At 52.0% G+C, this 12,195-nt stretch overlaps 2 protein-coding genes and 1 long non-coding RNA gene across 5 annotated transcripts; 2 read left to right on the top strand and 1 right to left on the bottom strand.

The window, feature by feature from the left end:
• Positions 1–3,808: 3,808 nt before the first annotated feature.
• Positions 3,809–6,517, bottom strand: LOC140002427 (uncharacterized). The gene is made up of 2 exons (XR_011808916.1): positions 6,360–6,517; positions 3,809–5,826 (listed from the first exon to the last, which is right to left on the bottom strand). It is a non-coding gene; the product is annotated as an uncharacterized lncRNA (long non-coding RNA).
• Positions 6,518–6,572: 55 nt separating this feature from the next.
• On the top strand, positions 6,573–8,256 carry LOC101795569 (sulfotransferase 1 family member D1). The gene is made up of 7 exons (XM_005011812.6): positions 6,573–6,788; positions 6,862–6,987; positions 7,085–7,182; positions 7,281–7,407; positions 7,503–7,597; positions 7,714–7,894; positions 8,004–8,256. The coding sequence occupies exons 1-7, from the start codon at positions 6,644–6,646 to the stop codon at positions 8,114–8,116; spliced, it is 885 nt and encodes a 294-aa protein (XP_005011869.1). The 5' UTR covers positions 6,573–6,643; the 3' UTR covers positions 8,117–8,256.
• An 806-nt stretch (positions 8,257–9,062) lies between these two features.
• Positions 9,063–11,617, top strand: LOC101795757 (sulfotransferase 1B1). 3 transcript variants are annotated; one of them, XM_027456028.3, is made up of 9 exons: positions 9,158–9,178; positions 9,320–9,459; positions 10,011–10,159; positions 10,327–10,455; positions 10,574–10,671; positions 10,785–10,911; positions 10,996–11,090; positions 11,164–11,344; positions 11,419–11,617. In XM_027456028.3, exons 1-9 carry the CDS (start codon positions 9,173–9,175, stop codon positions 11,529–11,531), a joined length of 1,038 nt encoding a protein of 345 aa, XP_027311829.3. In that variant the 5' UTR covers positions 9,158–9,172; the 3' UTR covers positions 11,532–11,617. The 3 variants fall into 3 exon arrangements, with proteins under 3 accessions (XP_027311831.2, XP_027311829.3, XP_027311830.2); XM_027456029.3 differs by having other exon boundaries at positions 9,160–9,178; positions 9,320–9,427; XM_027456030.3 differs by lacking the exon at positions 9,320–9,459 and having other exon boundaries at positions 9,063–9,178.
• Positions 11,618–12,195: the final 578 nt, after the last annotated feature.

Genomic DNA, 12,195 nt, shown 5'->3' with positions numbered 1-12,195 from the left:
ATATATATATATAATTTTTTAATACTAATAATATAATAATAATATATTTTTCCCCTGCAGTTCCCTAGATGTTTTTAGGTTTTAATTTTAATTTGGTGAGGGCACAGTCTTGGAGATGAAAGACAACAGCTGATCTTAATAGCTTGCTTTTTCAAAAACTGGAAAATTAGGAAGAGATCTCTCATAAAAAATATCTAATAATATTATTATTATTTCCATCTTTTGGGAAATGGACTACTATGTCTTCTGTGTGATTTTCTGAGACAGCTGTTTTCTGTGCTGTAATACCTGACAAATGAAAAGTCCTGCACCTAGGAGGAAATAACCCCTTGCAATAAAAGCATAGTCTAGAATATACAGTTTTAGGTCTCCCAGTTCACAACAGACATCAACAAACCAAAGCAAATTTAGCAGAGGGACAACAAGATGCTCAAGAGGCTGGAGCACTGTCTCCGTGAGGAGAAACAGAGGAACATGGCTTGTTCAGTCTGGAGAAAATACAACTTTTCAGGGATTGAACACCAGTTTTCCAAACCTGTAAAGAGATTTTCAGGAAGACAGAGCCAGGCTATTTGAGGTGTTTCATGGCAGTAGGGTGAAAGGAAACATATCTCTGATGATAACCTCCTGAATTCCAGGTGTCTTCTGTCTAGCAGATGTTTCCTTTTCTCTTACTGTTCCAAGAGGCACTGGTTTGTACAAATTATTAAATATTTATCATAGTGACAATTTTCACCCAGCTGAAATCCCACTCTATCAAATACCTTCTCCTGTGGTCACATAAATATTTAATTGGTGTGAAGTAGACTTGGGGAGAGCTGTTCTGAGTTATTTCTTATGCTTTCTAGGACAACATTAATCATGAGACTCATGGCTTCTCAGTTAAACTAATAACCATGGAAAAGGAGAGGAAAACGTAGGGCTGAATGTGCAGGTGTGGGACAGTGCCCAGGCCAAGGAAGGCATTGGAAGGAAATATTAGAGTTCCTTCAAAAACTTGGCCTTTAATATCTTTTTTTCCAGCCCCCCTACAGATAGGAAAGTTTGTGCCAGTGTTGCCCTGCCAGCTCTGCCACATCTGTGTAGTCTCAAAATCTGCATCTCAAACAAAAGCAGTGAGTGGTGGCCAAATGACAAGTGTGTCATATGAAACAAACAGCTATTGAGGCTAGACGTCAGTGAGCATTCCCTCTAGCCCCCATACTTTACCATGGGTTGGCACACTTTATTTCTCCAGTACTGAAAAAAGAATACAAACGAAGGTCAGAGTAAAGTTCAGCTACCCAAGCTCCATTCCTCATTTGCCTCCCACTCTCATCTGCTGCTCTCTTCTGCTAGCACAGGCTCTTTGCTGCAGTGTAAAGTTTCCCCATTGCGAGCCCTTTCCTACAGAATGATCCGTCAACACCACGATTAACTGATGTATGTTATTGCCATCCTTGCTGTGCTCTTCCTGCCCCTGTGAAGTTAGCTTAATACTTAGCTTAACTCTTAGCTTAACTCTTCTTAACTCTTAGCTTAACTTTTCTAGGTTTATTCTGTTTTTCCATTATTTTCTTCAGAAGATGAATGCATGTGTACAGTGCTTTTATGCACAGCCATCTTTTTATTTGTTTCCATTCGATTGTTTCATGAGTTATGGGCAAAGTGGAAACTAATTTATATCCTTTGTTTTTTCTCAAAATTTCACCTGATTTCTCAAATACTTTACTATTCTGACATTCTGGGAGGGTGGTAAATGTCTGGCAAACTCATAATCCTAAAGTGTCAGCTGATCTCTAAAGAGGTGGCTCTGGTCCTCACTCCATTATAACACATGCGTGATTTGTTCTTGCCATTGCTTATTGTGCTAGTACTATTATATCATTAGGACACTGTCTTTACCTCTGGTATTAATTTGACCTAGTGAAAAATAAATCTCTTTTTTGAAATATCCAGAATTAAGTTAAATTTTAAAATGCTGAGAATTTCTGCATTTTTTTTTTATTAGACTGACCAAAAAGTAGATGTGTTCAGAATAAAAAGTGTCTTCTAATCATTACTATTTTTTACATGGATTATTTTTCACGGATTATTTTCACGGATTATTTTTCAGACTAGATTTCTATTGCTGCAATATGTGATTTAGTTATATTTTTTAACCTTACCTGGGGACACTAGGCTGAAATATAAAATATATGGTAGTACACTACCATAATCTCTCAAATATTTCATGTATTTCTGGATAATTTACAGTCAGTTTTATTTACACTGTTCTAAGTGAATCTGTTTAGGTACGTGAAGCCCCTATCAATTACCGTATTTACTCATCAAAGAACCTGGTGCTGTTTATACTGGCCAGTGGATGTCACTATTACAATACAGATCTGACTAAAAATATCTGTGTGTAATGTTGTGTAGTGCCATCAATGAATCGAAAAAAAAAAAAAAGAAGAAGAAAAAAAATTTCTTTGTAAACTGTCATGCTGTGAATCCCTTAAATAGGAGAGAAGAACGTAAGTAGATAAATAAAATAAAATAAAATAATAATAAAATAAAATAAAAAATAATAAATAAAAAAAACCCTGTGTGTGTTAGGGCACAGTGGACTGAAAAGTAGAATCAACACGAGGTAGCAGACTAAGATATCTTCTTGACAGCTTTTTGCTGCCTTTTGTCAGTCAACTATCAGCCACAAAACTCACGGCTTTAGTTCTTCATTGCTGTTGGAATGCTAGTTAGTTTAAACAGAATGATTGCTTACGTTTATGCCAAATCTGTGCCATACACACACACACACACACAGACTGTGTATATATATACACGCATATGTGTATATATTTAAAATGCATGTATGTTTTTGTCTCAGCTGCCATGCATGACTTAATAAGTGTTGCTGTTAGAGATGGAGAGATGGCAGAGTGGTGAGAAAAAAGTATGACTTGTAGGGGGCTCTGAAGATTACTTGACATCCATCTCCACTGAAGAATCTTAAATCCCAACTCAGTCCCCTAATAGAGTACATAGTACATAGGGTATTGTAAAGACTGTTCTGTTAGTGTGACTCTTTTCCTGGAAAAAGCAGTGAGAAATATGCATATGTGTATTTGTACGTATGTATTTGTGTAAGTATAGAGCTCAACGTCTCGCCAATCCGCAGATGTTCCCTGAGCAATCCCTTCCACTCCATGCTGTCCAGAACCATCCAGGTGGTTGTTAACAGCTTCTGTTGACTGTGGGTTTTGCAGCTATAAGGCTTCCCAGGTAAAGTTCAAAGCTGATGTAAAATTGAGCTTTGTTCGACTCATAAGACCTTTAACAGCAGAAACATGGAAAAACATGGGGCTTTTAATTTAGGGCAATACACATTTAAATTCAAGGTGCTGACAGTGTGCCCTACATCTCTTAAAATGTCCAGTTTGTAGTGATGTTGCTGCCTCCCCACAAGCACCTCACCGCTTTTCTTATGTTCCAGCACCTCTTGCTTTAGTCACACCTGCTTACATGTCTTAACCAAGTTAGAAAATCAGATTTTGCTACTAACCTGGTAAAAAAATAAAAATATACAAAAATAAAACCCTGAAGTAGTTCAAAACATGATACTGCTTTTTTTGAATCTTAAAATAGGGGGTATAATGGCTGAATCCTACCTACCTACTGGCTTTTCTGATACAAATGCAGGCTGGGGGGGAGGATTGCATCCTGCTTTCTCCAGGTGAGGCCAGTACCAGTGCCTTGTGCCCTCTAAACCCCATGTGTTATCCATACAGATGTGATGCAGATGTCCTTAACCCGTGATTCATAGAAGAACTCTACAACTCAAAGCAAACAAGTTATAAAGTAGGTATGTGGTTTATTTTTTATTTTGTTGCCGGGCACATGTGTGATAGCTTCCAATGGCATGCACACCCCAACCCGGCAACTTGCTTTGGTTATATGCAGTAAAGAGTTACATATGCATGAAGTTTCCCAATATGCCTATACATACGCATAACCTATCCTTGCTTCATATTAAAATAAGCTCCAAGAAGTCATTTCCATAAACTCCTCCCATCTGCGCTTGCGCAGTGCCTTCTGGTGGTGGTTGCTGGGGGGGTCGTGGGGATGAAGGCTGATAACTCTTCTTCATCACCACTGGCTGACCTCCTGCCTTTGTACAGACTCAGCTGCTCCTTGGCTTTTGTCCAAACCACAAGGTCAGTCTCAGCTGGCTTTTGAGACGGGTTCCTCATTTTTGTCAGGAAACATCCACTGTGAGGGGCCCCAAGACTCCCTCTTTTGGTTAATTTGCACAGTAGTAAGCAAAGACATTCAGCAACATCTACTTTTAAAGTGATTAACAAGCCTCCACTCTTCTATCCCTGGCTTCACCCAGTGTTGCATAGCACATCAGAGAAAGAGCCCATTAAAAAGTTGTGATGCTGAGGAGAGAGCACTAGCCCTTGTCACTGTTTTTTGTGATAAGTGGTTTCTTTTTCCTTCCTGCCTCCAGAGGTCCCCAGCATTGGATGCTGCAGGAAAGCAAGAGGAGCTGCCAGCCTGCAGCCATCCCTAGGTGGTGCACACCAGCCTGAGCCCTGCTCCCCCAGCCTGGGGGGGGACACAGCTCCTAGCTCCCAGTGCTGGCTCAGGGGGAAGAGGGCAGGGCAACCTCGAGATCCAAAGAGCCCTGAACCATCTCTATTGTTCAGAAAGCCAGAAACTCTTCCAAAGTATTTCCTGTGTAGGGAGTGGTGCCAGAGCTGCCCAGATTGTGATGTCTCGCGTGCCTCAAGACAGTATCTCAGCTGGTTGTGAGCACTGCTTGCCACACCCTCTCACGAGAAACGAAACAAAAACCAGCCATAAACCGGCAGGTGGGCGAGGACAGGGTGGAGAAGGAAAAACCCTGAGGTCTTTGATCTTCGAAGCAGCACCAGTGAAAGCAAAACCTGCTTCTTTACTACACAGTATCTTTCCTTTACGCATCCTGACAGGTTTTGCCCTTGCCAAGGAAGGAGTTGTGAGTCTGACATCCATTCCAGTCTGGGAAAAAAAAAACACTCAAAATATCCTCCCTGCCCTGCAGGGCTTTTTGACCCTTAACATTTTGGTTCTTCTGCTCTAGAGCTTTCATGTATGTTGCCATGTTTTCATGCTATGTTGCCATCAGACAAGCAAACGCTGTGACAAAGGAGCTTTCATTTTTAAGAAGGCCCTCATGAAAACGTTTGCCAGGAAAGAACTATTCTAAGAAGTCTCTCTAGGTAAGACCAGAAACATGATAAATGAGGTTCTGAAGGACAAAGTGAGAGCACAAAAGAAAGTGGAGGAGAGAGAGTAAGGGAAGGAAACATTCTCTCCTGAACGTTCATTTCTTCCCATGTAACAAAATGGCATCATATCAAAAGGTTTCAGCCTCAAGCATGAAGCAATCTACATTTTGATTGTCCATCACCTACTGTCCAACCTTTGGTAGGGGGGTTGACATGAGATGATCTTTGAGGTCCTTTCCAACCCAGGCCGTTCCATGATACTATCACTGGAGCTTCCACTTCACTCCCACTGGGGTGGCTGCCTTCCCAGGAGGGCATGGCCAGGGGACACATCTTCAGGCTGCTGCAATTTACAGATGACGACCCAGAGCACGCAGAGGACATCCCAAAATATGCAGAGGATGTCCCAGACCACGCGGAAGATGCCCCAGAGTGTGTAGAGGACGTTCTGTAGCACGTGGAAGATGTCCAGGAGCACGCAGAAGACGTCTGAGAGCATGTAGGAGATGTGCCGGAAGATGGAGAAGACATTGGGGAGAATGCAGAAGAGGTTCTGGAACAGGCGGGAGACGTTCCGGAGCACGTAGACGTCCTGGAGCATGGAGAGAGAGCTGAGTGATCGCCTGACAAAAGATCCAGATAGCACAGTGGCTGGGGGACCGGGACTGGTGCAGCTTTAATCATCCCCAAAATGGAGGACGGTGACGTGCACCGTGCTGAATTCAGTATTTGAGACAGCCTCCGGGCAAAACAACGCTTCCGAGGCTCCACTCTCTATTCCAGACATAGCATAACCGAATCGGTACTAACTAATAAATCAATAAATACAAACCAGCTAGTCAGTATTCACTCTGTGTGCAGCTGTCATGGTTTATATTAAAACGACTGCCTTTAACATTCACTGGCTGCATCTCCTTGGGACTGCAGCGATGTCGGGGGCTGGGGCTCCCCAGCAGCTAGAGCCGAGGCTGAAGCAGCACTGGGCGGTGAGGCTGGGTCTTCTCCAATGCATCTCCACAGCTGGAGCTGGTGCCCAGCTCCCAAATCCCACCACCCTGCGCCCCACGGAGTCACCCACCAGCCTCCAGTTTCCTCCTTCCCCTCCCCAGCCAAGCCATGCCTCACCATTGAGCTGTCAGCGGACAGAAGGAGCCAAAAAACAAGGCTGTGAGTTGCAGTCCAGCAAACAGGCGTTTCCTCTCCTGGCTCGAGCCCGTCTCTCTCCAAACATCCCCAGCGCCTGCAGTCTGTGCCACCCATACTTTTACAGCGGAAGGAAGCCGAGCTGGGGGCCGGGCGAGGAAAACCTCACCGCCCCGGGGGGGCTGCACGTGATTCAGGGTGGACTTTGCCCTCCCCTGAGCGCAGACACAGAAGAGCGTCTGTGCCGTGGGGACACGCTGCCAGCGATGGGGGTAGACGAGGTGTGCAGGGAGGAGCTGGGAAGCCTCCACGGCATCCCTTTGTACAAGTCCTTCATAGAGGGCTGGCCGCAGGTGGAGGCTTTCCAAGCCCGGCATGACGACCTGCTGATCGCCACCTACCCCAAGTCGGGTGAGTGGACCTAGGGGGCTTTGGGATGCTGCCGGGGCACCTCCAGCCCCTGAGACACTGCCCTGTGCCACAGGCACGACGTGGCTGAGCGAGATCCTGGACATGATCTACCATGACGGCGACGTGGAGAAGTGCCGGCGGGATGCCATCTTCAACCGGGTGCCCTTCCTGGAGATGAATGCCCCCAAGATACCAAGCGGTGAGTAGCCGAGGGCTGTTGGGGGAAGGGGTCGATCTGGGGCATGGGTGGGGATGTCAGAGCAGGGGGCACATCCCACTGAGCTCCCCTCCTGCAGGCATCGAGCTGCTGGAGAAAACCCCATCCCCACGGCTGGTGAAGACCCACCTGCCGGTCCAGCTCCTCCCGGCCTCCTTCCAGGAGAAGGGCTGCAAGGTAATGCTGTGGGGCTGCCCCTCACCTCTCTCCCCAGCGGGGCAGTAGGGAGGAGGCACAGTTCCTCTTCCCTCAACCACAGCCTCGGTTGTCCCCAGGTAATCTACATGGCCCGCAACGCCAAGGACGTCGTTATCTCCTACTACTACTTCTACCAGATGGCCAAAATTCACCCGGACCCTGGCACGCTGGCTGAATTCCTGGAGGCCTTCATGAATGGAAAAGGTGGGGGCTGCATGCTTGGGCTCGCACCAAAATGCTGCTGGGGAGGGCATCCTCCTCCTTGCTGCTTTTCGGCTAACCCAACCCCCATCCCACAGTGGCCTACGGGTCCTGGTATGAGCATGTGAGGGGCTGGTGGGAGAAGAGGCAGGAGAAACAGCTCCTCTACCTCTTCTACGAGGACATGAAGAAGGTGAGGTGGGCTGGAGAGAGGGTTGCCTGCACCTGCCCTGGCTGCTCCCCCCCCCATCCCCCCTATTTGTAGGGGGAGCACCAGCACTGAGCACCCCTGCCCCTGCCACCCCACAGGACCCGCAGCGTGAGGTGCAGAAGATCTTGCAGTTCCTGGGCAAGGAGGTGTCGGAGGAGACAGTGGCGAGGATCCTCCACCACACCTCCTTCCAGGAGATGAAGAAGAACCCCGCCGCTAACTACGAGACCATGCCCTCCTCGCTGATGGACCACAGCCTCTCCCCCTTCATGCGGAAAGGTAGGTTTTGGCCGGCGGTCCTGGGAGGGTGAGTCCCAGGCCCAGACTGCAGATGTTTTTGGGGGTCAGATTTTGCCCCACGTGCTTTCTCACCTTCCTACCCCCAAAGGCATCTCCGGCGACTGGAAGAACCACTTCACGGTGGCACAGAACGAGCGCTTTGACCGGCACTACCAGCAGCACATGGCGGGCTCAGACCTCTGCTTCCAGATGGAGGTGTGAGGGGCGTCCACCCCCGGGGCACTGCCTGCCCCCGGCGCTGCCCAGGGCTCCCCCTGCCCTGATGGGGAGCCAGCACTGGATTCCTGCAGCCCGGAGCTCGCCGGGCATTTTTCTTCCCATAATAAATTGCAATAGCCAGAGGGTGAGCATACATGTACGTCTGCAATGAAGGGCAAGGGCAGCCCCCGACGCGTGTTCTTGGTGCCTCAAGACGCCTGCAGGCACACGGAGATGCTTGCTGCAGGGACCCCATACTCCAAAGCATCACTTTCAGCCCCAGACACATGGAGCTGGCCCGGCTCACTCCTAGAAAGCAAAGAGCAGTTCCAGCAGGAGCAAGGACCGTCCTTGGAGTGGAAAAACCCCAAAGCAAGTCAGGGTGCTCACTGCACGAGGCTGACTCCGTGCCCAGGCATGTTTATGGCTCCAAATTGCTGCAGATTGCTTTGCAGAGCAGGCAGAAATTTCCATCACCGTTGCACCGGCATGGGTGTTGCAGGGCAAAGGCAAGGGGAAACACCTCCTGCCTGGCACTGGTGCTGGCCCCGCTGGCACGGTGACATGGGGGATGTCCCTGCTCCCAACAGCTGCACCAGGCTCTTGTTCAGGCACCACTGGGACAACCTGGCCCACCGGCATCAGGGATTTGCTCCTGGGACCCAAATCCCCCCGTTATGCCCCATTTCCAGCTTTGGTTTATGAGCGTCCAAACTAGCGACGTTTGTGCACAGGCAGTGCCCTGGGGCTGGTTTGTCCCAGAGAGATGCAAACTGGATTTATCTGCAAGTAGCAGTGCTATCGGTGCAGCTAAAGATCAAACCCTTCCAACACGTTTATTTTAGCGCAGAGGGGCATCCTCATGCACCCCCAGCTCCTGGCTTTGCCGAAGGGTGGCCCTTTCCCCAAAAGACCCGCACTCCCCCCAGCACGTCTCCCTTAAACCCTTTTCCCAGCAGCATGCTGGCTGCAGCAGGCGCTGCTCTTTTGCAACCCTGCAGACTTTGGACCCGCCTTCGGGGTCCCGAGCCTGAGCCCTGCGTCCCACCAGCGAGCTGCATGCAGGTGACACCCCCAGCCCACCCCTGCCTGGGAGGGGGTGCTGAGCACAGCACCGCTCATCACAGGCACTCGCCTTGCCCCCCTTGTTCCTCCTCCCCACCCTGGAGCACCCTCTCCCACCCCCGGTGACGTCCCCATCCCCAGGCACCTCCCCGCGCCTCCATCTTCCACGCGGGGAGGGGAAAAATAAACACCCCGCTGTCTGCGGGCACGGGCACGGTGCTCCCCACTCCCCACGGCGCCCAGCAGCAGGTAACGGGGAGCCCCCCGCCAGCCTCCGAAAGGCAAGGCCTGGATACTGGGGGGGTCCAGGGGGGGCTGGTTTCTTCACCAGCTGCAGGGCACGGGGGTGAGATGGCTGCTGGTTGATCCCCGCTACGGCAGCTCGGCACAGGGGCGCGGGTCGGTGGTCCCCGCTGGCTCTGAAGAACGAGGCTGGGATCCTCCACAAAAGCCCAAGGGGTCTGGGAATGGGCACAGGGCTTTGCTTTGCCAGCTGTGTCAGTGAGTCCCGCCACCGCCCCAGTAGCACCAAGAGAAAGGATTTGCCCTTTGCCCTTTGGCAGCACCTTGTTTTCCTCGAAGCTCCCTCCTGCCGCCCCAAGAGCCCAAGCTGGCACCAGGCAGGACAGACTTTTTCCCCTCCCGGCACCCCACAGAGCAGGCTCTGAAACGCCAGGGGTGTCTGGGCAAGCACCCCAAGACCCAGTGCTGGGTCCCAGCAGCAGCTCTGGGAGCTCCCCGGCTCCCTAGGGCTGGCTGTGGCCCCATGAAGGTGGCCCTATGAAGACAACCCCACCAGCTGGCCCTCTGTGTACCCCCCTGTCCCCACCAGGATGGCCACGATGGACACCTACATACGCCAGCCCTGGGGCACGGTGCACGGCATCCCTATGGTCTACGCCTTCACCCAGAACTGGGAGCAGGTGGACAAGTTCCAGAGCCGCCCTGAAGACATCGTGGTGGTCACCTTCCCCAAATCCGGTGAGCGGCCCCGGCACAGGAGAGAGGGGCCATGTGCGGGAAGTGGGGGGCACTAACCCACGACTACCCGAGCTGGAATTTGGGGGGTGGCCAGACGGTGCTGCGGTGCCTGCGATTGGGTTCAGGAGGGGACAGCAGCAGCGGGACACTGGGCTGCTCCTCACCAGGCACCACCTGGGTCAGCGAGATCGTGGACATGATCCTGCAAGGCGGCGACCCCGAAAAATGCAAGCGGGACGTCATCGTCAACCGGGTGCCCATGCTGGAGTTTGCTGCCCCCGGGCAGATGCTGGCAGGTAGCGGGGTGGGTGGGCAGTGGGTGCCCCAAGGCTCGGGGGCCAGCCTGGCCAACAAGGATGGGGCAGACTGGGCTTTTGGGGTGCACCCTGCTGGTAGCGGAAGCGCTTTTTGTAGGCACGGAGCAGCTGGAGGGCATGCCATCCCCTCGCATTATCAAGACCCACATCCCGGCTGATATCTTACCCAAATCCTTCTGGGAGAAGGGCTGCAAGGTAATAGGGCTGGAGGGAACGTGCCAGGAGGGATCCAGAAGGGATATGGGTATGACTACCCCCACCAGAACCCTGCAAATCAGCACACATCACCGACACGGGCCTCTCCACAGATGATCTACGTGGGGCGTAACGCCAAGGATGTGGCCGTCTCCTACTACCACTTTGACCTGATGAACAACCTGCACCCTCACCCGGGGACGTGGGACCAGTACCTGGAGAAGTTCATGGCAGGCAGAGGTGGGCTGGGACACCCATGGGTGCACGTGAGGACCCTGAGGGTGCCGTGACCTGCCGATCCCCATGGCCACTCTCCCCGTGCAGTGGCCTACGGCTCCTGGTTCGACCACGTGAGGGGCTACTGGGAGCGCCGGAGGGAGCACCCCATCCTCTACCTCTTCTACGAGGACATGAAGGAGGTGAGGGGATGGTGCTGACGGTGGGGATAAGGGCTTGGGGGTGCCGGGGCTGAATGCCAGCCTCTGCGCCCAGGACCCCCGCCGGGAGATCACCAAGGTGGCCCAGTTCCTGGGGAAGGAGCTGTCGGAGGTGGCACTGGAGGCGGTCGCCCAGCACACGTCCTTCGAGGCCATGCGGGACAACTTCAGCACCAACTACCGGGTGGTGCCCTCCAACCTCATGGACCAGGGCATCTCCCCCTTCATGCGCAAAGGTGAGCGGGCTCTGGGGACCCCCCAGCATGCCGCCGGCCCTCTGGGCCCTGCTCAGCCCCCTCTTGCCCCCCAGGTATCACTGGTGACTGGAAGAACCACTTCACCGTGGCCCAGAGCGCGCGCTTCGACCAGCTCTACGCACAGAGGATGGCGGGCACTGACCTGCGCTTCCGCACATGCATCTGAGGCCCACCCCGGCCACCCCGGCCCTGTAGACTTCCCCCAGATTTCTGCTTTTACGAAAATAAAAGTTTGCCTCCTGCCTTTCCCCACACGCTCGTCTGTGTGAAATCTGCCGCAGTGCCTCGAGGAGCCCCCGCCGCGCCGCAGGTCGCCCTCTGGCACACAAATCTGACAGCGCCCACGTGGCTTTCTTGGGGAGGAATCACAGATTCATTAAGGTTGGAGAAACCGCTGAGATCATCTGCTGCCAATGTTACCCACTAAACCACATCCCTAAGTGCCAGGTCCCACCCAGGGCTGTCTCCAGCACGAGGCAATAAATCTGTTTCGTGGCCCTCGTGCACGTCTGTGCCATCTCTCTGCACTCAGGGGGTCCCATGCCCGCTGCCTCCGACCTCATAATTGCATCAGCAGGCATCAGAAAAGGCCCTGCTGAGTTTACACCTGGGCAGGGAGCAGGCCAGGGCCGTTGCCACCCTGCCACCGGTGGCTGCACCATGAGGGAGAGCCAAGGTGAGTGGGACGCGGGCAAAAGTGGCCCTGGGGAGCTGGGAGAGGGCTGGGGTCCCATCCTTCACCCCACTGACCCCCGCCAGAGTGGTGATAACAAAGGGAGGATTCTGGAGGTCACTTTGTGCTGTTCTGCTGTCAGGGTCCTGGATACTCT

The sequence above is a fragment of the Anas platyrhynchos genome, chromosome 4 (genome assembly GCF_047663525.1).
Source record: "Anas platyrhynchos isolate ZD024472 breed Pekin duck chromosome 4, IASCAAS_PekinDuck_T2T, whole genome shotgun sequence".
NCBI classification, from domain to species: domain Eukaryota; kingdom Metazoa; phylum Chordata; class Aves; order Anseriformes; family Anatidae; genus Anas; species Anas platyrhynchos.
This window is presented reverse-complemented; position numbering and strand designations above follow the sequence as displayed.